The sequence below is a fragment of the Rhinolophus hipposideros genome (assembly GCF_964194185.1).
Source record: "Rhinolophus hipposideros genome assembly, chromosome: X".
NCBI lineage: Eukaryota > Metazoa > Chordata > Mammalia > Chiroptera > Rhinolophidae > Rhinolophus > Rhinolophus hipposideros.
The window spans coordinates 110,696,804-110,719,250 of NC_138046.1; the positions used below are offsets into that span (position 1 = coordinate 110,696,804).

General features: G+C 40.6%; 1 protein-coding gene and 1 pseudogene across 2 annotated transcripts; one reads left to right on the forward strand and one right to left on the reverse strand.

Moving 5' to 3' along the window:
* Positions 1–7,647: 7,647 nt before the first annotated feature.
* LOC308494747 (actin, cytoplasmic 2-like) lies at positions 7,648–8,773 on the reverse strand (annotated as a pseudogene). The gene has a single exon. The product of its transcript is annotated as an actin, cytoplasmic 2-like (transcript).
* A 10,565-nt stretch (positions 8,774–19,338) lies between these two features.
* Positions 19,339–20,484, forward strand: LOC308495179 (serine/threonine-protein kinase VRK1-like; the record flags this gene model as incomplete). Its single annotated transcript, XM_081043098.1, is given in 2 exon segments — positions 19,339–20,283; positions 20,287–20,484. Coding segments are annotated over 2 exon segments (1,143 nt in total).
* Between the last annotated feature and the right edge of the window lie 1,963 nt (positions 20,485–22,447).

Sequence of the window (22,447 nt, forward strand, 5' to 3'; positions counted from 1 at the left end):
AATCTGATGATTTTTTGTTCTATTTCTTTAAAAAATGCCATTGGGATTTTAATAGGGATTGCATTAAATCTGTATATGGCTTTGGGTAATATGATTGCCCCATTCTTAGTGATGCAAAATAAGGGTAAATAATTTGGGGTTTGTTCCATTGAAACTGATGTAACTATACAGTTTGCCAATAGCCTTTTTACCTAATGGTTTTAACTTCCACTTAAGATAGTTGCCTGAATCAATTATGTCATTAGTGTTAACAAAATATTTATCAGATGAAATTCTTATGGAAAAAGGCGAGTCAACTAGGACTATTTATTAGGTTTCCCTGAAGTACTATAAAGTATACAAATGCAAGATACATTAATGGCTAGCTCGTAACTTTTATACTTAATTACAAAGTATAAGCTTTGGTGTAATGGTGACAATTGAATTTGTTTTGATTTTCTTTTTAAAAATATTATTTTGAGCTCATGGATTTTTGTATATTCAAAAAGTTTCAATCAATTATACTTCTTATTCTTTTGATATTCAAATTGTCCCAATTTTGGTCAGGGGTGACCCTTCCTAGTGGCTATTGTATCCTTTTGATCTGACTCCATTCTCCTCTCTTTTTTTTTAAAGTTTTGTTGGGGAATATTTGGGAACAGTGTGTTTCTCCAGGGCCCATCAGCTCCAAGTCGTTGTCCTTCATTCTAGTTGTGGAGGGCACAGCTCACTGGCCCATGTGGGTATCGAACCGGCAACCCTATTGTTTAGAGCTCGAGCTCTAACCAACTGAGCCATCTGGCTGCTCAAAACTCCACTCTCCTTTGAAAGCTCCTTTGCTTTCTGACCAAACAAGATGTTCCAGGCTTACTTTGTACATTCTCTGCCCCAGACTTGAAATTAGCAATTTCTTCAAGAAGCCCCAGTCAGTGTGCTTCTCATTAAGAATGAAGAAACTTTCCCATAAGCCCTGTAGCATACTTCCCCTCTCATTGGTCAGAACCACCTTACATGCCCATTCCTAAAACGCTGCCTGGTTAGAGGAATGGCCAAAAGATGCATTAGAGCTGATTGTCTGGCTAGGTCTTATTTTCGGGAAACAGGGTATGTTTGATTTAGTGAAGCACGTGACCACGTAGAGGAGGGTTTTAGAGGTTCTGTTAGAAAGGGTAAAGGCAGGGTGGACAAAGTGGAGTAAATAGTTGTTGGGTGACAAATCCAGTGTTTTCTACACTAATCATATAAATTTCCAGTTTATGAGTTTACATTAAGAACTATCTCTGGCAAGATAATGGCTCACAGTAGTTTGCAGCAGGGATATCCATTCAGGAGGTGACATCACATGTTTTCTTGGTGAGAAATAGAAATTGAGTGGATTTAGGGAATACTTCCGTTAAATTTTGTAGCTGGTTGTAAAAGTATTTTGGTCTATATAACCATGACAGGTTAAGAGAATCAGGGCGTTCTCTTGCTGGAAATATTTCTGATAAACGCTGACATTTTACTGTCCAACACTTTGGAATAAGGCAGTTGTGGGTCGAATGCCAGCTCTTCTATGTACTAGCTGTTTTTTTACCAAATCTCTCTGAGGCCTCAGTTTCTGCATCTGCACAGTAGAAAGAGTAAAGTGCATTTTATAGAGGAGTTCAAAGTTTAACTGATATAAAGCTCGTACCCCAAATGCATGCATAGTATTCATTCAGTGTTAATTTTCATCATAGCCCTCTTCCTCCCTTTTTGATTATCACAATTTTCTGCCTTTATACACTTCCTCATCTCAGAGAAGTTAGTTTCCAAGACTATAGTTTATCTGCCAGTAGTTATATTTCATTTAGGAAAGAACTGAAGCCTTTTTATGAGATTTAGCAAATCATTCTTTTTTATCCACAACCAGTGTTTTTAGAAGTTATCTTTTAGATGAGTTATCTATTAGGGAGGCATCTACCTTTTAAATGCTTGGTCTTATTAACTGTTATTTCAGAGGGGCTATTTTCCAACCTTTCACCAAATTCAGGGGCATACCTGTTGGGGGCCTTCTTCCTCCTCTGTACTGATTACAAATGAGACTCTGTGAGCTCAACAGATGATCAGAGACACAAAAGAAGCAACGTAGAACTCCCTCCACTTCATGCACTTGGTAATTGCCCTTCACAGCTTTAGACATTCATGGGAAAGTAAATGCACAATCAGCCTTGATTATCTGAAGCTAGTTATCATCTCCATCAACTTGGCCGCTGTTCCTTTTCTCTGCTCTCACATGCTGATTGACCAGTTCACTCTTCATTAACAGGTTTTAGAAAGATGGGCAGAGAAGGAAAAGGTTGTTATATTTTAATCAGCCTTCTTAGGTTAAAAAAATCAGATTATGTAAAATTGTTTCCCTAAATTAGAGGAGAGGGATGAGATTTAAAAAGAAACCTAAAATGATTTTGGGGGTATTGTTTTTTTAAATTTTATTTACTTCTTTAAAATTTATTTTTAATAAATTAACTGGGGTGACATTGGTTAATAAAATTTTAGTATATGTGCTGCCGAAGCGAGCACAAATAAAATTGTATAGGTTTCAAGTGTACAATTGTATAGTATATCATCTGTGTATTGCATTGTGTGTTCACCACCCAGAGTCAGTTCTCCTTCCATCACCATATATTTGGTCCCCCTGTACCCTTTTCTACCTTCCCCCTCCTCTCTTTACCTCTGGTAACCACTAAACTGTTATCTGTGTGTTATTTGTTGATTTGATATTATTCATGAGTCTCCAGCTCTAATGATAATGGCAAATTGAGAGCTGTCACTACATCTATTTAAAAAAATTGTATAGAATGATCCTAATTTTGCAAAAAATATCTATACATCTCTATCTCCATCATCTCTATCTCTATCTCTATCTCTCCATCTCTCTCTCTCTCTATCTTTATCTCTATCTCTATCTCTATCTAGGAGTTGAGTAAAACATCGGAATTTAATGGTGTATTTCTTTGGTGATGGAACTTTCATTTTCTCTTTTCAGTATTTTTCAAATTATCTGCAGTGAGCCTCTATTACTTTTATAAAAGGAATAAATGATATTATGGTGATTTTTATTAAAGTGCACTTTGAAAGGTGACCAATTGCCAATAAAGGGTACACCATCGAGCAGGTCACCTCTTTGGCTAACTGAAACTCCATCTTAATGGGGCCTTTGAGAGATGATATAAAACATGTCTCAGAGTTATTTCACCCTATGGGGCAAGGAAGCTGAGGGTTTCACCGTCCCATTCGGTCATTACTGGCTGGGAATTGCTCCTGGCGTATCTCCCAGGCATTTCCCGCCTGGCCCTCATACAGACTGAGAGAAAGCCCTCAGGTGGAAAGCTGTAAGTGCTGGCAAAGGGAGGAAAGGTGAGAGCAAGAGGCCATAGTGTCAGGGCACTGGCCTGGGCAGCAGTTGTGACAGTCGTCCCTGTTGCTGGGAGGAGCTGACCTCTTTGTCTGACTTGCAGTAGGCAGAGGGCCAAAGCCATGAGCTCTGGGGGTGCCCATGGCTGAGCTCCCCCAGGGAGAGTAGCAGAGAAGACAAATACAGAGCCCATGTGGGGTGCCTCTTAGAAACATCCTGATTTTGGGAAGGCAGTAAAGAAGTTGGAGAGCCATGGTACTTTATTATGGTCCCCTTTCGTGTCTAAAAGCTGTTGTGTCCTGGGCAACCCAGGTTCCCATAGAAATTGAGTGCTGGAAGAAGCATTCGGCATCCACCTCCTCCATACCGGGTCCTGCTTCTCCTTCTCCATCTACTGTGTGGGCTGTGAGCTGTTTGGGTCCATCTATTCTGTTACTGGGGCATGGGCCGGGGGTCAGGCTGGTGTAAGAGCTATTAAGATCCCTTACATAGTAGAGCATCCGCAAGACAATCAGACCTTTTACACTGCCATGATTTACTCCCTCTTAAATTTCTACTGTGTGTGGTTAAGCTAAAGACGTGCCTCTTTCCCAGTATCTTTTTCATGTGCTTGTTAATTGCTGCTGCATGTTGGTTCATGAACCTGATTGGTTCATCTAGCCAGGCACATTTACTCATCACCACCCTCAGTTTCCATAGTGGGCTTGAATTCGAGGAACCAGGAAAAGCTGACGTCACTGTGGAATACAGAGGCAGAGTGCGGGGTAGGGACTTTGAGCCAAGCTCAGTAAGCTGGGCTTAGCTTTTCTGTTCAGCTAGGCTCTCAATGCGGGGTAAATGATTGACACAAACGCAAACACAATCTTGACTGAATTCCTTGCAGATTGGTTCAACCTATATTGCGTATATTTTATTAGGAAAACACAATCATTTTCTTTAATGAGATTTAACATTTTTCTTACATTTCAATATATGATTTTATTTTGTCTAGGGAAACAAATCCTTTCCTGCAGTTCCCCAGAAGAACACAGGTATCATTTTTTAATGATACTTTCCCCCAAATAGTATTTGATAAACTTTGCTGGGAACTTTTTTGTTCCATGAGTTGATCAGTTATTTGATTGATTTGTTCATTCTGTCCACAAATACACATTGAACACCTCCTGTGTGTTTGTCTACGTGCTCAATGCTGAAGTGAGCAGAATGGACGCAGGCCACCTCCTCCCGGAGAGGTAGGATGGGAAGGTGGCTGCAGCACCTGTGGAGAAAATGCAGCCCATCTGCCTCCCTGAGAAATGTAAATGATTGCGAGACAGCTGGTTGAACTCGAAGCTCAGCTCTGTTTTGTCAGTCCGTGCTTCACTCCCGGCTCCGTTCTCTTGTTTCCTGTTATCCCTCCGTCTGTCTCAAAGGGATTTTCTGGGCTGCCTCTTCCTTCCAATGGCTAGGTTCCCCTGGCGCTGGCTCTTGTCACACAGCCAGTTCTTGAAGGTTGTGGAGAGAATGTCACCTTGTTTTTTTCCTCTAAACACTCCTTATATATTTAGAAATCGAAGGTGATTTACGGCAATGATTCATACCTTGCAGCCCTGGGATTGAATGGCTGACTCCCAGGAGCATAAGAGCAAGGAATGGGCTGAAACCCCTCAAATTCAGACATCTAGTTGCCTTAAGCATTTGGGAATTATGCATTCAAGCAACGCTCTGTTTTTCTCGCATTTTACTTGGTGTGTGAGCAGGTGGGCGAAAGCCTGGTAGGTGTCATGGGCTAGAAAATGCCGTGAAGAATTCCTAACAGCTCCTGCCTGAACCTTCCACAGTGAAGCTGATTTGCATCTGAGCCTGTAGTTCTGTGGCTGCGAGCTGTATTGAGTATGTGCTTATTTAATCGCCCTCTTTACACATGGTTCCTTTATGCACTTTTGAATTTGGTCTGTTCCCTGCAGAATAGACTTGACTATTTTTAAACTGGTTGGCATTAAACACACTGTGGTTTCCCTTTAAATTTGTTGATTGAGTAAATTAATTTAGAAAAACTGTGGAGATAAACATATAAGGGAGGATTTTTAGGGAGAGGCTAGGACTTGCCTCACTGTCTTTCCAGGCTGCTGTTAATGCAAATGAATTTCTTGCCACATTCCTGAGTTTGTCTCTCTCATGTCAGGATATTGTTAAGTACACATACAGCAAAAGGGAGGATTTTTCCATTATTTGTTCAGAAGAGTGAGAGAAAAATGCTTGTTCACAGCAAAAAAGAAATTGACTTTAAGAATATGTTAAGAATAAAATGGCCTGGAACTGAGGTGGGGAAAAGGAAAACATTCACTCGGTGGGAAGAACATATACTTAGGACAGTATAACTATTTTACTAGTCATTTCATATTATTATTCCAGATTGATTAACCATGACAGGAGATTTAACACAGAATCCTTCAGAGTGCCCTACTTACAGGAGAAAAAAAGGGTGACACATTTGTCAATTAAAGTGTTGCTCTAAATACCAGTTTTTTCATAAGGATTTCTTTTTCAAGGAGGACATGTTTGAGACTAAGAATACAAATCAAATATATATGAAATGGTGCGTTGTGCTATCACACTCCTGGATGGTTGGTGTATCTGCTTCAAATTAAGGGTTTGATGTCATGGAAACAGCTTGTTCATTTGGAAAGCTGCTGACACTCTGTGGGAAGGCAAAGGACCAGTATGTGCGTGTGTGTATGTGTTTAACATTCCCTATCAACCCTCAGCAAAACAAATACCCATTCCTGCCAGAAAGTATTGAATTATATGGGTGGCTTAGACTTTTCTTTTACTTTTGGCATCAGAGTTTTAGAACAGAGCATCTGAGTCATCTGGAAAATAATGTTAGAATGAAGATTTAGATTCAGTGTGTCTGCTGGTGGGGATTGAGATTCTTCACTTCTGAGGAGCTCTCAGCCAATGCTGATGGTCTGGGGTCACACTGGGAAAACTACTGCTCTAGAGTTGTTCTCAATTTGGCTGAACATTAGAATCACCTTCCTGTTCGGCTAGTATGAATTGCTTAATTACTTAATGTTTGGTCACAATTTTCAAACAGGATTGTAGCTGTAAATTGCTTCTTTGGCTGGTTTCTATGTCAATTTTACCTTTTATCTGAAAGCTGAGATGTCTTGGCAAATAAAAGAAGGTAAAAATTGCATATGAGGCCTGACAATTAAGTTCACGAACTTGTTACAACTATGTTGCTAACTTTTTTTGATATCAAAGGGATTATTCATTATGCATTTGTACCAACTGGACAAACAGTTAACTAAGTTGACTGTTCAGAAGTGCTGAAAAGGCTGCGTGAAAAAGTTAGATGACCTGAACTTTTCACCAACAATTCATGGCTCCGGCATCACGACAATGCACCAGCTCACTGTCTGTGAGGGAGTTTTTAGCCAGTAAACAAATAACTGTATTGGAACACCCTCCCTACTCACCTGGTCTGGCCCCCAATGACTTCTTTCTTTACTCGAAGATAAAGGAAATATTGAAAGGAAGACATTTTGATGATATTCAGGACATTGAGGGTAATACGACGACAGCTCTGATGGCCATTCCAGAAAAAGAGTTCCAAAATTGCTTTGAAGGTTGGACTAGGTACTGGTGTCAGTGCATAGCTTCCCAAGGGGAGTACTTCGAAGGTGACTGTAGTGACATTCAGCAATGAGGTATCTAGCACTTTTCCTAGGGTGAGTTCACGAACTTAATTTGCAGAGCTCGTACAAGTTTAATGCAGTATTTTGAACTGGACTTTGTAGACTATCAGATTATGCTAGAGTTTGGAGACCTGGAAGGAAAACAGTTTGCAGTGTCCTACCCTTAAATAGAAACAAGAAGCCTTATAGGAGATCCATCTGGTAAGAGCTGTTACTCTTTGACAAATTGAGAATACCCACTGTAATGGGTTGAATAGTGTCCTTCAATCATTCATGTCTACCTAGAACTTCATAATGTGACTTTATTTAGAAACAGGGTCTTTGTAGACGTAACTAATTCCTATGAGGTAATATTGGAGTAGGGTGGGCCCTCAACCCAACGTCTGGTGTCTTTATAAGATGCCAGGTGACAGCAGAGGCAGAAGTTGGAGTGATGCAGCTACAACCCAAGGAACTCCAAGGATTGCTGAGAGCCACCATGCTGACACCTTGAGTTCAGGACTATGACAGAATACATTTCTGTTGTCTTAAGCTACCAAGTTTGGGGCAAATTTATGCTTCTGATGAACTCATGCAGCAAATGCTATGCATCTATTTGCAGTCTGCTTAGAAGCATTTGTGGTGGATGATGGAGGGGCCTGACTCATCATAGTCCCACTTGCTGATCCACATCTGCTGGAAGGTGGACAGCGAGGCCAGGATGGAGCCCCCATCCACAGCGAGTACTTGTGCTCTGGTGGGGCCATGATCTTGATCTTTGTGGTGCTGGGAGCCAAGGCTGTGATCTCCTGCATCCTGTCGGCAATGCTGGGGTACATGGTGGTCCCACCAGATAGCATCATGTTGGCATGCAGGTCTTTCTGGTTGTTGATGTCACACTTCATGATGGAGTTGATACGGTCCCATGGGTGCTGCCGGATTCCCTACCCAGGAAGGAGGGCTGGAAGAGTGCCCCTGGATACAAGAACCACTTGTTGCCAATGGTGATCACCTGCCCATTGGGCAGCTCATAGCTCTTCTCCCGGGATGAGGAGGACATGGTCGTGGTCATGTTCTGCTCGAAGTCCAGGGTGACATAGTAGAGCTTCTTCTTGATGTCACGCATAATTTCCTGCTCAGCAGTGGTGGTGAAGCTGTAGCCACGCTCCAGGAGGATCTTCAGGAGGTAGACGGTAAGGTCTGGCCATCCAGGTCCAGACGCAGGGCGGTGTGGGGCTGGGCATACCCCTTGTAGATGGGCAGAGTGTGTGTGGACCTGTTCTCAGAGTCCATAACAATACCAGTGGTGTGACCAGAGGAGTGCAGGGACAGCATGGCCTGGATGGCCACATAGGCGTACATGGCCGGAGTGTGAAGGTCTCGAACAGGATCTGCATCATCTTTTCATGGTGAGCCTTGGGGTTTAGGGATGCCTCAGTCAACAGCCATGGGGTGCTCCTTAGGGGCCACACATAGCTCGTTGTAGAAGATACAGTGCCAGATTTCCTCCATGTCATCCCAGTTGGTGACAATGCTGTGCTCGATGGTGTACTGGAGGGTCCGGATGCCATGCTTGCTTTGGGCCGTTTTGCCCATGTCACTGGTCTTTGGCACCATGCTCACCATAATGTCCTGGCGTTGAGAGCACCCAATGATGGATGGGAACACGGCCCAAGGGGGCATCATCCCTGGCAAAACTAGCTTTGCACATGCCAGAGCCATTGTCAATAAGCACGGTGATTTCTTCTTCCATTGCAATTGGTGGAAGCAGTGGTCTTAGGGCATGGAGGAGTAGACAACGGAGTAGTGAGAGGCTGAGGAGTACGAGCCGGTTGTGGCAAGTGAGTGTCCTGTGATTTTTGAATAGCCCATGGTTAAGTACATGGTTCCAATCACAGCTATGAAATAATAATGATAAAGTGGTACATTTTCACCCAGCTTTCTTCAGGATCTTTAGGTTATACTTGAGGAGCTCTATAGCAGTTGTGCTGCTGGTTTCTGCGTGATTCACCATAACTGCTCAGCTGCTTATGGGGTCAGAGTCATGGGTTTGATTCCCTGGTGAAACAGTTGTCTTTGTTCTAGTTCTTGGTCGCTCACTTAACTCTGGCTAGTGTCCTTGAAAATGTTGATCAGAATTGGAATTGAATGAAGATGTCTGGAACAAGTTCAACACTCAAACAAAGAAAACATTTCAAGAGCACAGCTTACTAAAAGTGGGTCGGTAGGTGTCAACTTCTCATGCAAAGGACAATGTGATGATGATAATGTGTGATGTGAATGATATTTAATCTCATTGGTATATGTGGGTCAACAGTTTCACTCTCCATCAGCATTGGGTTCATAGTTTGGAAAATTGAAGTATGTCCCACGTTTGATCTCGATCTGTGCTAGATTTGTAGGCACAATTGAGATGGCTTTGAAATTTATTAAGTTAATTATTAATTCAGCTCTTTTGATTTTTCAGGATGAAATTAATTCTGGATTTTTATACTTGCCTTAGATATAGCTTTGGGAGTTCTGGGGAGACATTGAAAATATTGCCCATTAATTTCTCCTGAGTCTTAGACTCTTATCCCAAATCTGACAAATTTGTTCTTGGTTTTATAATAATTTCTAGCTAGGTGTAAACAACTTAACCTGTAGGGTGTTTGTGTCAGTACAAATTTGCTCTTATGATTTACATTCTAATAGAGGTTATGAAAACAGATCTTGGGAGTTACTTCCTTTATGGCAAGATGCTGTGCTTTTAAGAAAACAGTTTGGTAAAAAGGTTTTCTATATGTAGAGGTACAACACACCCACTCTTTACAGTAAATAGTAATTGGTAAAATGACTTGGTAGAGACAAGGGAGCAAGGAGAGGAAACTCATGCTTTTCCCGGATTTGAATGATGATTTTATTACTCAAAGATGAAAGAAGGAAGTGGATTTGCCTTAAAGCATTTGGGATTTGAGATAAAAAATTTAAAAAATGCTCTATCATAGTGCAGCATTTCATAGTTTTTCAGAGGTTAAATAAAGTATGCAGTAGGTTTAGTCAGAGAAAGGGGAATTTGGCAGAGTACCAGCTGATTATATTAATAAGACACCTATCGCCCTGGCTGTCCAGTCTGTCTTGTGTCATTTATTACATTTAGGGATGAGGGCCTCCCTAAACATCTTTCCTATTTTGTATTTTCCTTTCATCAGGAAAAATCTGAGAAAATTTTTAGGGAGAACCTGAGATACCATGCCTGATGGCTTTTATTTGTCCTATTTGTTTGCCCCTTTGGTTTATTACAAGGGAGAAAGGCTTAGAGAAAGGCTTAGAGTGTTAGGACACTCATGGAGGAGAATTTCGAGGCTCTACATACATTTATCTGAGAACCTGTCAAGTGCCAGGTGTGGTGCAGGTAAATTCACATGTCCCAGTAGTCCTCTGACTTTTGGGAAAGTGAGGTTCAAAGAGATGATCTATTTTCCCAGGATCACACAGCAATGAAATGGGAGTCAGGATAGTCTGACTCCAAAGCCCAAGTTCTTTTCACTGCACCACATTATCTTTCAAAATGTGAAAGTAAAGTATTGAATCCCACCTGCATGTTCACCAGGCACTTTCACCTCCTGGGAGGGAACAGAGCATGGTGGTTAAAAGGGCAGGCCCTGGAGGTAGGTGGCCTAGGTTCAAGCTTCACATCTGCTAATTAACAGCCATGGGACCCTGAGCAAGTTGCATGCCCTCTCTGTGCCTCATTTCTTCCTCTGTATAAAAGGGCAGTAATGTTAGTGCCTACCCAACAATGAGCAACGAGAAGAAGGCCTAACACGTGGTGGGGAGCAGGTTAGTATTTATCACTAAGCCTCATGAGAACACTGTCTTACAGGAGAAGACCTGACTACCTTGCCTGGAATGGGGCAGTCAGAATGGAGTAACACAGATGGCATAGGGTTTGAGCTCAGGCTGACGATGTGTCCAAGGCTCTTTCCATTACATCTCATCCAAAGAGTATCAGGAGTCAGCAGGAATTACAATTAGGGAGGGTACAGCATGCTCTACCTAGTCCCTGAGATGTTTGCATTGGCCTCTGAGCACACACACAGAAAAGGCAAACAATAAACAAATGCATGCAGTGAACATAGGGGGAGGGCGAATTGGGGAAAAGGGGTCAAATATATGGTAACAGAGGAAACTATACTTTGGGTGGTGAGCACTCAATACAGTATACAGATACCAAATTATAATGTTGTATACTGAAATTTATATAATGTTATTAACCAATCTTACCTCAATAAATTAAAAGAAGAAGAAGAAGAAATGCATGCAACAACTGTTCTCGGGGGTATATGAAATACAGTGTCCATTACCAGAAGGTTCTGATTTCTAGTTCTGGCTCAGGAAGCTGGTTATGATGGAGGCCCTCACAGCTGCCTTACTCAGTATTTTCCCCTAGAATCTGCCTCACTGCAGCCTGCATCTCCTTTCTCCCTGCCCAAGGCAAGCCCTGAGATTGCTGTGGAGGCAGTAGGATCTGATCGCTGTGAAGTGACCGTGATTTGGGTCTCCTTGCAGAACTCCTCCTCACATTAGTTGTCGGGTTGTCAAAGCTTTGGAGAACATGGCCTTAGTACTGGTCGCCAAGCCCCTTCTGACTGTTGGTTCCCATGTGAGTGGGTGGCTGGGGTAGGGGCGGGAGGCACTCCCCAAGCTTCTGAGCAGGAAAAAGTAAGGGTCGTGTTGTCACCTCCTACCAAGTCTTCCCCTCTCTCCCCTTTGTACTCTGTCCTTGGTAGGCAAGGGTCATTTTCCATTCACATGTAAAGGGACCACTATTCACACAAGGTACTTTAATACAGATCTCTCCACATGTTTCTGATGGAATTTTTTTTGGGGGGGGAAAGGGAACAGGACTTTATTGGGGAACAGTGTGTACTTCCAGGCCTTTTTTTCCCCAAGTCAAGTTGTTGTCCTTTCAATCTTAGTTGTGGAGGGCGCAGCTCAGCTCCAGGTCCACTTGCCATTGCTAGTTGCAGGGGACGGAGCCCACCATCCCTTGCGGGAGTCGAACTGGCAACCTTGTGGTTGAGAGGACGCGCTCCAACCAACTGAGCCATTCGGGAGGCAGCTCAGCTCAAGGAGCTGTGTTCAATTTTAGTTGCAAGGGGCGCTGCCCACCATCCCTTGGGGGACTCGAGGAATTGAACTGGCAACCTTGTGGTTGAGAGCCCACTGGCCCATGTGGGAATTGAACCGGCAGCCTTCGGAGTTAGGAGCATGGAGCTCTAACTGCCTGAGCTACCGGGCCGGCCCCCGTTTCTGATGGAATTTGATTTGAGGTCCCAGTTAGCCCTCAAATCTCCATTCCTCCTTCTTGCCCTGTTTTCTTCCTCTCCTCTGTTTCATCGAAATGAATAATAATGGTACCCTGAAGAGACCTGCTCCTTTTCCTTCTCGCCTGTTGAGCACCTCTTGACACCCTCAGCTCCAGGACTTGGCTTCCACTCTGCGTTCTCCACTCTGCCACTAAGAGTGTTAAGACACTCACAGAATAGCAATTTCAAGGCTCTCCATATTCTCGACTGGGGAGAGGATCAAAACTACACGCGCTGAGCACCCATCAAGGCCTAGGTGTGGTGTGGGTAAACTCGCATATCCCAGGAGCCTTCTGACACAGTGGTTCTGATTACCATCCACCTCCTGGTCTTCTGTTAAGGATTGGTTCAAGCTCTACCTCCTCTGCAACTGGGCTGATCTCTCTGTCTGAGCTGCCTTGTTGGCATCTATCATAGAGCCCCTGAGGCAGACATGTCAGCACCTCTGTCATACAGCCCCCTCAACGCACGCTGCTGATTCCTATAAACACAAATAATTGGCATCTCGCCGGGAACAGTCATTTTCCTGCCTCTGGGGTTTTTCTGGTGGGGTTATGCTCAGCCCATGTGCAGGGCAAGTGAATGCTCCAGAAGCCGCCCTCACAAAATGATGAGAAGTTGATGCATACATTCTGCAGCTTCCTCACCTTTTGCTTGGTTAACTCTGAGGACATGTTCTACTGTATGTCCTAGAGCAGGGGTGTCCAAACTTTTTTCAATGGTTTTCACCAAGGGCCATATGCGGTAAAATACACAAACAGCCGGCCACTCACTTGAGGTGAAGTATGTATTGCCTCACCTGGTTTATTTAAGTAAACTAAATATATTTTTGGAATTTGCTGCGGGCCAATTAAAAATGGATTGCGGGCTGCAGTTGGCCCGCGGGCCGCAGTTTGGTCACCCCTGTCCTAGAGGTACCCGGCAGGATGGAGCCTCAATTGTCCACAGCAGTAACCTGCTCAGTAATGTACCCTTTATTGGCTTCTTTTCTCTTCCCTGGCTCACTTCCTGTCACCCTTACCAGAGCTTCCTGGGATCATCTCCAAAGTAAACTACTTGTACCCGAATCTGCTTCTGGAAAAATCCAACTCAGACAGACTCAATTAAGTCTTTTAATGTGATTGTTTTCCACAACTTTCTTGCAAATTCTTTTGTGGAGTGGGGTAGAAACTTCCTTTTCTTGATTCAACAATGTTTATGGAGCACTTGATGTGTCTGAGACACTACTAGGTTATACAGAAACTTCAAAATTGAATGACGTAGTACTTGACCTCTAGGAATTGTGACATAAAATGGAGGTCAAAATAGCAATCTCAAAATCGCTTTCCAGTTTCTTTCTCTTGTTTTTTAATTGGTATGCTAACTGAAACAAAGAAAATGATGGAATGATAACACTAAGATTCAGAGATTACATATTGTTCACGATTCACTGTTAGCAGTATTCGGTGATCTTCTGAATAAAAAAATACTGATAATTCCGCACTGCTAAAGCATCAGATATCATTTTATTTCATGTTCTTTTCCAATCTTTATATTCACAATACTATAACAGATGGCAGAGCATAGATTCAATTTTGAATTCTGCTTTTAAATTATCACTCAATGTATGTTTCCATTTTTAGACAGTCTTCATAATTATTGTAAGTAATTTAGAGTAGTGTACTGAGCTGATGTATCATAAATTACAGAATAGTTTTCATATTATGTAATATTTAGATTATATACAACTTTTTACTATTACATATAATACTTCAATGAAAATCTGTCGACAGCTTCTTTTCTTCTGATTGAAATATTTCCTTTTTATGAGTTCTCAGAAACAGGATGACGAGCTGCAAAGAGGCTGAATATTTTTGTAGCTCTTCTTGTCTCTGACGCTTCTGTTCTTTGCAGTACCTAGAGCAGAGAGAGCTCTTTAAATCTACATGTTGGGGAAAGTGGAGAGATGGGAAAAGTTACTAGCTGTCCCTTAGCACTTTTTCCTATTACCCCAATAACATGGATTAACGTAAGAGGCCAGTTAGCGATCACACTGGGAATTACGAGGAGTCTGGCCCTAAGGGACAGATACAGGGCATCTGAACAGGACCATGCCCTTGGGAACAAGGGTCCCAGTGCACTTCCAGGTGAGATGTGGGCAGGGCTCCCAGTAGCATGGGGCCGACAGATGGGAATACTGCGTGCCAGGTTTTGACTAGGACTGTGCTTAGCTTCCTGGGCTTGGTGGACTTGCTCAGGTCAGGCAGCAGCTCGTAGCAACTGTGTGTTTCCTAGAGCTGGGCTGCAATTTGAAGTGTCATCGTTTGCTCCGGTGATCCCCGACTCACCTGGCATGGTAACAACTGACTGATGGTCAGAATGAGAAATTCTGGATGTTCCTTGCCTACTGGAAACCATTGTCTGCTTCAGAAAATCGCTGATACCCCCAACTCTGTGGTTTTAATTTAATCAATACACAGGACAAATAAACAGTTCAAGGCAGTTTCTAGATACCTGTTTGATTAAGTAATTGGTTAGTTACTTCATTCCTTATTAAACACCTATAAGCATTTTTTGAGGGGTTATTGCGTGCTAGTCATTGTTTCAGGTGCTGGGAATACAAAGATCAATCAGACTTGGTACCAGCCCTTGTGGGTGTGGTCTGTAATACAATACTACACTGTAACTGTATTATTCTTCAGAATGAAAACAGAAGTCAAAACTCCAAATTCATTTTGTAGTTTACAATCCTGCAATTTCCAAAAAGGACTTAAGGATCATAACCTAGCTCATGTCCTGACCAGCCCTGTATGATCTCACTTATATGTGGAATCTAAAATCATCAAACTCATAGAAACAGTAGATTGATGGTTGTGACGGGGTAGAGTGGGAGAAATGGGGAGATTTTGGTTAAAGGGTTCAAATTTTTAGTCAAGTTGAATAAGTTCCATACAGCATGGTGATTGTAGTTGATATTGTATACTTGAAAATTGCTATGAGAGTAAATCTTAAATGTCCTCACCATAACAAATAACAAAATGGTAATTGTGTGAGGTGAAAGGTGTTAACTAACCTTATTGTGGTAAACATCTGGCAACATACAAGTATACATGTCAGTCATCACGTTGTATATCTTAAACTGATGCAATGTCATATATCAATTTTGTTTCAATAAAGTTGGGGGACGGGGATACATGAAAGACAGTTTGGGGAATATAATCAATAATGTAAAGATTTTGTAGGGTGTCCGATGGACACTTGTCTTATTAGGGAGGCCACTTTAGGGATAGTGTAGATGCCTGATCACTGCACTGTACACCTGAAGCTGAATAATAATAAATGTCAACTATAATTTTATATATATAGTCAGGGATATGGAGGACACATAGGGAATAGAGTCAGTGGAACTGTAACAGCTATATACCATGTCAGAGGGGTAGTAGATTGGGGGAGGGGGGTTATCACTCTGTGAGGGGTGTAAATGTCTAACGAGTACATTGTTGTGTACACCTGAATCTAATAAAAAAATCTGGGGGAAATTAACAAAATGAAAAGAAAACCTTTAATTTTTTTAAAAGTTTATTGGGGTGACAATTATTAGTACAATTACATACATTTCAGGTGTACAATTCTGTATTACATCATCTATAAATCCCATTGTGTGTTCACCACCCAGACTCAGTTCTCCTTCCATCACCATATATTTGATCCCCCTTACCCTCATCTCCCACCCCCCACCCCCTTACCGTTTCCATGTCTTGACCACTGTAAATTAAGTTGCAATGAAGATTGGAGCACATGTGTCTTTATGTGTAAATGTTTTTAGATGTTTTGGGTAGTTACCCAGGAGAGGGATTGCTGGGTCATATGGTAATTCTATTCGTAATTTTTTGAGGAACCTCCACACTGCCTTCCATAGCGGCTGCACCAGTCTGCATTCCCACCAACAGTGTATGAGGGTTCCTTTTTCTCCACAACCTCTCCAACACTTGTTACTATTTGTCTTGTTGATGATAGCCATTCTGACTGGGGTGAGGTGATATCTCATTGTGGTTTTTATTTGCATTTCTCTGATGATTAGTGATGTTGAGCATTTTTTCATATGTTTCTTTGCCATTTGTATGTCCTCTTTGGAGAAATGTCTCTTGAGGTCCTCTGCCCATTTTTCTATTGGGTTGTTTGTTTTTTTGTTGTTGAGTTGCATGAGTTCCTTGTATATTTTGGATATTAGCCCCTTATCGGAGGCACTGTTTGCAAAAACCTTCTCCCATTCAGTTGGTTGCCTCTATTTTGTCGATGGTTTCTTTTGCTGTGCAGAAGCTTTTAAGTTTGATATAGTCCCATTCATTTATTTTAGCTTTTACCTCCATTGCCTTTGGAGTCAAATTCATAAAATGCTTTTTGAACCCAAGGTCCTTAAGTTTAGTACCTATGTTTTCTTCTATGCAGTTTATTGTGTCAGGTGTTATGCTTAAGTCTTTGATCCATTTTGAATTAATTTTGGTACATTATTCTTTTAATTTTTAAATTTAATTTTAAGGTTTATTTACTTTATGCCATTGTGTTTCAAGGTTGAAACCATTGCTTATTTATGTCTCTGATTTACAGTTTTTAAAGAGGTTTTTATAAAAAAGACTTTATTTTGTGAGGGCAGTTTTCAACCTGGGAAAACCTTACATACTCTTTTTACTGATTATGGCAAGAAAATATTAGGTGTGTTGATGTTTTTACCTGAGGGAACACCTTTTCATAACTATTAGGCATATTGAACTTGGCTAGAATATTATGGGAGAATTTGAGGTAAGATGAGTTAATTGAGGGCTAGGATGGACCGAGTAATTGAAGACAGTATCATCTCTTTCCTGAACTTTGGGACCAAGTGTGTCGGCTTTATCCTTCCATATCCTCCCACCCTTCTGCTGGTCCTCTAGGGACATTTCTGTCTTGACTTCAATGTGATCGTCCTTATCCAGTGCAAGAGAGGAAAATAATTTTTCATCTACTCTCTTAGGATTGGTATATGGGGTTTGCAAATTAAACTGTCAAAATACAGGTTAACAGGACAAAAAAAGTTGATTTATGCATGTAACATGCATATATGTGGGAGAATTCAATGATGAGTAACTCAAAGGGGTGGTTATAATTTGGGGCTTATATACCATCTTAACAAAGGGCAACAAATTGGGGAGAAGTGACTAGACAAAGGAAAGGGAGATTTGGGTTCCTGGGTGTGGTGAGTTGTGGCAAGGCAACTAAGAAATGTATGGTAGATATGGGTTGTTTAGTAAGGTTTGTTATATGTAGGTAAGAGTCATTCTTCTCCTTCTGGTACAGGACAGGGGAATACCTTTGCAAATGGAGATTTATGTCACCTTTACAAGGGGAAATTTATGCCCTGCTTTTAGGTAAAAAGGAGGGCAGATTGTTCTCCCGTGTCTGCTGTTTCTTAATTGTCTTCAATTCAAAATAATTCTTATGACAAAGTGTCATTTTTTGAGGTGGCATATTCTGATCTCCTTTACCAGTATTTCTTTAATGTTTTCTTTGTTCTTCTACAGTTTTAATATGCACATTGGAAGGGATTAGGTGGGAAAGTGTCTAGAGAATCTTCTATTATAGACCAATTCTGAAGTAACAGTTCCCTGAAGTCTCCTCTAATGTAAGTAGTCAATAAAAAATGTCTAGTTATGCATAGTTTTATGTACTTTTTAGTTAACTTTCAATAAAAAAGTAGCTCTGGTCTGGTTTTTTATCATCTTAGGAGCATTGTAGTTCTAAAACTAATTAAAGCATCTGATGTAGTTCCTATCTTCTTGTCTCAAGTGTTTACCCAGCTGGTCAGAGGGAAAGAGAGAAATTGAGTCACAGTGGTGCTCAATAAGTTGTTTGGACTTGGAAGATGAGTTGGTGGCAAATAGATTAAGCCTTTTAGACAAAATTATACTGGAAACAATGAACTTAAGTCACTTAAACATGAACTTTCCTTACTTATTAAATTAAAGGAATATCCAAATAAGTGGCAACATGGTTTTTTTAAAACAGTAATTTGAAATGTAATATGTTAAATTCAGGAGAATAGCTAATTTTTTTTTCTTCACCAGTGACAATTGTGAAAGATGTATTTCCTCCCCCCATCGATTAATCACAAGACAAATAAATAAATATTGCCCTGCTATTTATTCTTGGATGATATGGGTTTGTAAAGATTCGTAGACTCTGGATTCAGATATTCTGGGTTCAAAAACCCAGTCTGTAAATGATCTTTAAGAGAATAAAGTTTAGAGATTTAGTGCAGTGGGCCATTGCATAAATAGAGCTTTATAGAATCTTAGGAAATTGATAACTGATTGTATCTCTTACTGAGGTCAAACAAAACACAGTGATTTCAGGATATGTGTTAATTGGTTCTTTCAGTCTGTGGGCCCTAAGACTTTCAAGTGTTTATTGGGCACGGCTATAACCATTGCTTGATTCTTTTTAATGACATACATTGTATTTAATACAACAATACTGTGAAAATGCTCAGTATAAGATGAGCAAGACAACAGCCCCACAGAACCACTTGGCACATGTTCTCCAACAGAAGGTGGTTATTACTGGAAGAAGGTATGGAGTAAGCATGCTAGAAAGGAAAAACTATAGCTATCATAGTTTCCTAAAGGTATATCCAGGTAGAGTGATAAGATGGAGAAGACCTTAGAAATGTATACCAGTAGGCCACAACCCTGGCTGTACATTAGAAACGCAGGAGGAGTGTTAAGAATGGTTCTTGCCTAGGGCAACAAAAGCAAAAATAAACAAATGGGACCATATCAAACTGAAAAGCTTTTGCACAGTGAAGGAAACCATCAACAAAACAAAAAGACAGCCTACTGAATGGGAGAAGATGTTCACAAATGACATACCCAATAAGGGGTTAATACCTAAAATATATAAGGAGCTTACTGAGGAGAAGGCGGCGGGTCTGCGGCTCCGGTGAAAATGCCTCATGCCTCGTGTTAAAGCAGCTCAAGCTGCAAGGCAGGGCCCTGCAAAGAGACGTCTTGCAGAACAGTTTGCAGAGGGGGAGATAATCACCGACTTGTCAAAAAAGGAATGGAAACTAGGATCACCCATTAGCCAAGGCGGCTTTGGTTGTATATATCTTGCTGATACGAATTCTTCAAAATCGGTGGGCAGTGATGCACCCTGTGTTGTAAAAGTGGAACCCAGTGAGAATGGACCTCTTTTTACTGAATTAAAGTTCTACCAGCGAGCTGCCAAACCAGAGCAAATTCAGAAATGGATTCAGACCCATAAACTGAAGTACCTGGGTGTCCCTAAGTATTGGGGGTCTGGTCTACATGATAAAAATGGAAAAAGTTACAGGTTTATGATAATAGATCGCTTTGGGAGTGACCTTCAGAAAATATATGAAGCAAATGCCAAAAGGTTTTCTCGGAAAACTGTCTTGCAGCTAAGCTTAAGAATTTTGGATATTCTAGAATATATTCACGAGCACGAGTATGTACACGGAGATATCAAGGCCTCAAATCTTCTTCTGAGCTGCAAGAATCCTGACCAGGTGTACTTGGTAGATTATGGCCTTGCTTATCGATACTGCCCAGATAGAGTCCATAAAGAATACAAAGAAGACCCCCGAAGATGTCACGATGGCACTCTTGAATTCACCAATATCTACGCGCACAATGGCGTGGCCCCATCGAGACGTGGTGACTTGGAAATACTCGGTTATTGTATGATCCAGTGGCTTAGCGGCCATCTTCCTTGGGAGGATAATTTGAAAGATCCTAAGTATGTTAGAGATTCCAAAATTAGATACAGAGAAAATATTTCAGGTTTGATGGACAAATGTTTTCCTGAGATAAACAAGCCAGACGAAATTGCTAAATACATGGAAACAATGAAATCACTGGACTACGTTGAAAAACCTTGATATCAAAATTTACGAGATATTCTTTTGCAAGGACTAAAATCTATAGGATGTAAGGATGATGGCAAACTGGAACTCGGCATTGTGGAGAATGGAGGTTTGAAAGCGAAAACTGTATCAAAGGTGAATTTTGTCATTGGATTATTCTTTGGACTTCCTGTGATTATTGCAACAAATACTAATTTTAGTAAAGTCAATTAGTAGCTCAGTAAAGACAATAATAACAGATTACTTGGCAAATAAATATTACCACCATTATACAAAGGCAGACTCTTTATGTTCAGAAAACTATATAAAGGGTTGTAAAAAATGAATGTTTGTACATTTTTTTATGTACAGTAGCAAGTTATTAAATTTCTAAAAATATTCTAACTTGGATGGTAATATCTGGCAGACAGATTTTGACCAGGCACTCAATTCATAGTTTGTGTTTTTTCTTCTCTCAAGTGAACCCCTAGGGTTGAACTTGTCTCTGTTTTTCCTTGTTTGTTGGTGTGGTCAAAGTACGACTTGAAAGTTTTCTTCTTTGTTGGTGTGATGTGTTTATCATTTGAACATTATTCTTTATAGAAATATCATTATGTAAAGCTATGTACGTGTATACAAAGGGATTAATTTTTTGAAGAGAAATAAGAAATAATGACCTTTATGGTAGAAGTATTATGCAGGCATGTAAGTAACTCCTAGTATGACCTTAATATTTAGATTTTACAGGTATATATTAACTTACTGGTTTATTCTTGGTTATTTCTAATAAATTGTTGACTTACTGAAAAAAAATATATAAGGAACTCATACAACTCAATATCAAAACAAACAAACAAAAAGCAATCCGATTAAAGAATGGGCAGAGGACTTGAATAGACCTTTCTCCAAGGAAGACATACAGACGGCCAACAGACATATGAAAAGGTGCTCCATATCACTAATCATCAGGGAAATGCAAATCAAAACCACAATGAGACATTACCTCTCACCTGTCAGAATGGCTATTATCAAAAAGTCAACAAATAACAAATGTTGACAAGGATGTGAAGAGATGGGAACCCTCGTGCGCTGTTGGTGGGATCGTAAATTGGTGCAGCCAGTGTGGAAAACAGTATGGAGGTGCCTCAAAAAATTAAAAATAGAATGAACTACCATATGACCCAGCAATTCCACTTCTGGGCATTTATCCAAAAAAATCCAAATCACTAATTTGAAGAGATACTCGCATCCATATGTTCACTGCAGCGTTATTTACAATAATCAAGATACGGAAGCAACCTAAGTGTCCACTGATAGATGAATGAATAAAGAAGATGTGATTATATAACAGAGTATTATTCAGCAGCAAAAAGAATAAATCTTGACATTTGCAACAACACGGGTGGACCTAGAGGGTATTAATGCTAAGTGAAATAAGTCAGATAAAGACAAATGCCATATGATTTCACTTATGTGTAGATTCTGAAAAACAAAAATAAATGAACAAACAAAATAAAGCAGAAAGAGAGTCATAGATACAGAGAACAAACGGTTGGTTGTCAGAGGGGAGGGTAGTAGGAGATGGGTGAAAAAAGTGAAGGGGAATAAGAGGTATAAATTCCAGTTATAAAATAAATAAATCACTGTGATATAATATACAGCACAGGGAATGTAGTCAATAATATCCTAATAACTTTGTATGATGACAGATGGTTAATAGATTTATTGTGGCGATCACATCATAAGTTATAGAAATGTTTAATCACTATGTTGTTCACCTGAAACTAATATAATATTGTATGTCAACTATAGTTTAAAAATATTTAAAAAAAGACAATCAGAGCTTTAAAAATAAAGAATTATCCTTGCCAAAGATATTTGACTGAGGTGGGGCCTGGGCATTGGAATTTTTGAAAAGCTCTCCAGGAATTCTAATGTACAACCGGGGTTGAAGATTACTAATATAAACCAAGTCTAACTTTTCGGAAATGTACAAATGTTATACAGGATTTCCCCAGGCTATGCAGTTAATATGTGGTGGGGCTGGCTCTAGATCTGGTGCTTTTTCTATTACACCATCTTCTCTGCTTCATTACCTTGGCAAATTCTCCCTCTTCTTTGTCCTCATTCACAGTCCTACCTTTTGACTTGACAAAGCAGTCTTCTGGCAATGAAATGGTGTGTTTTGGCTCCAAGA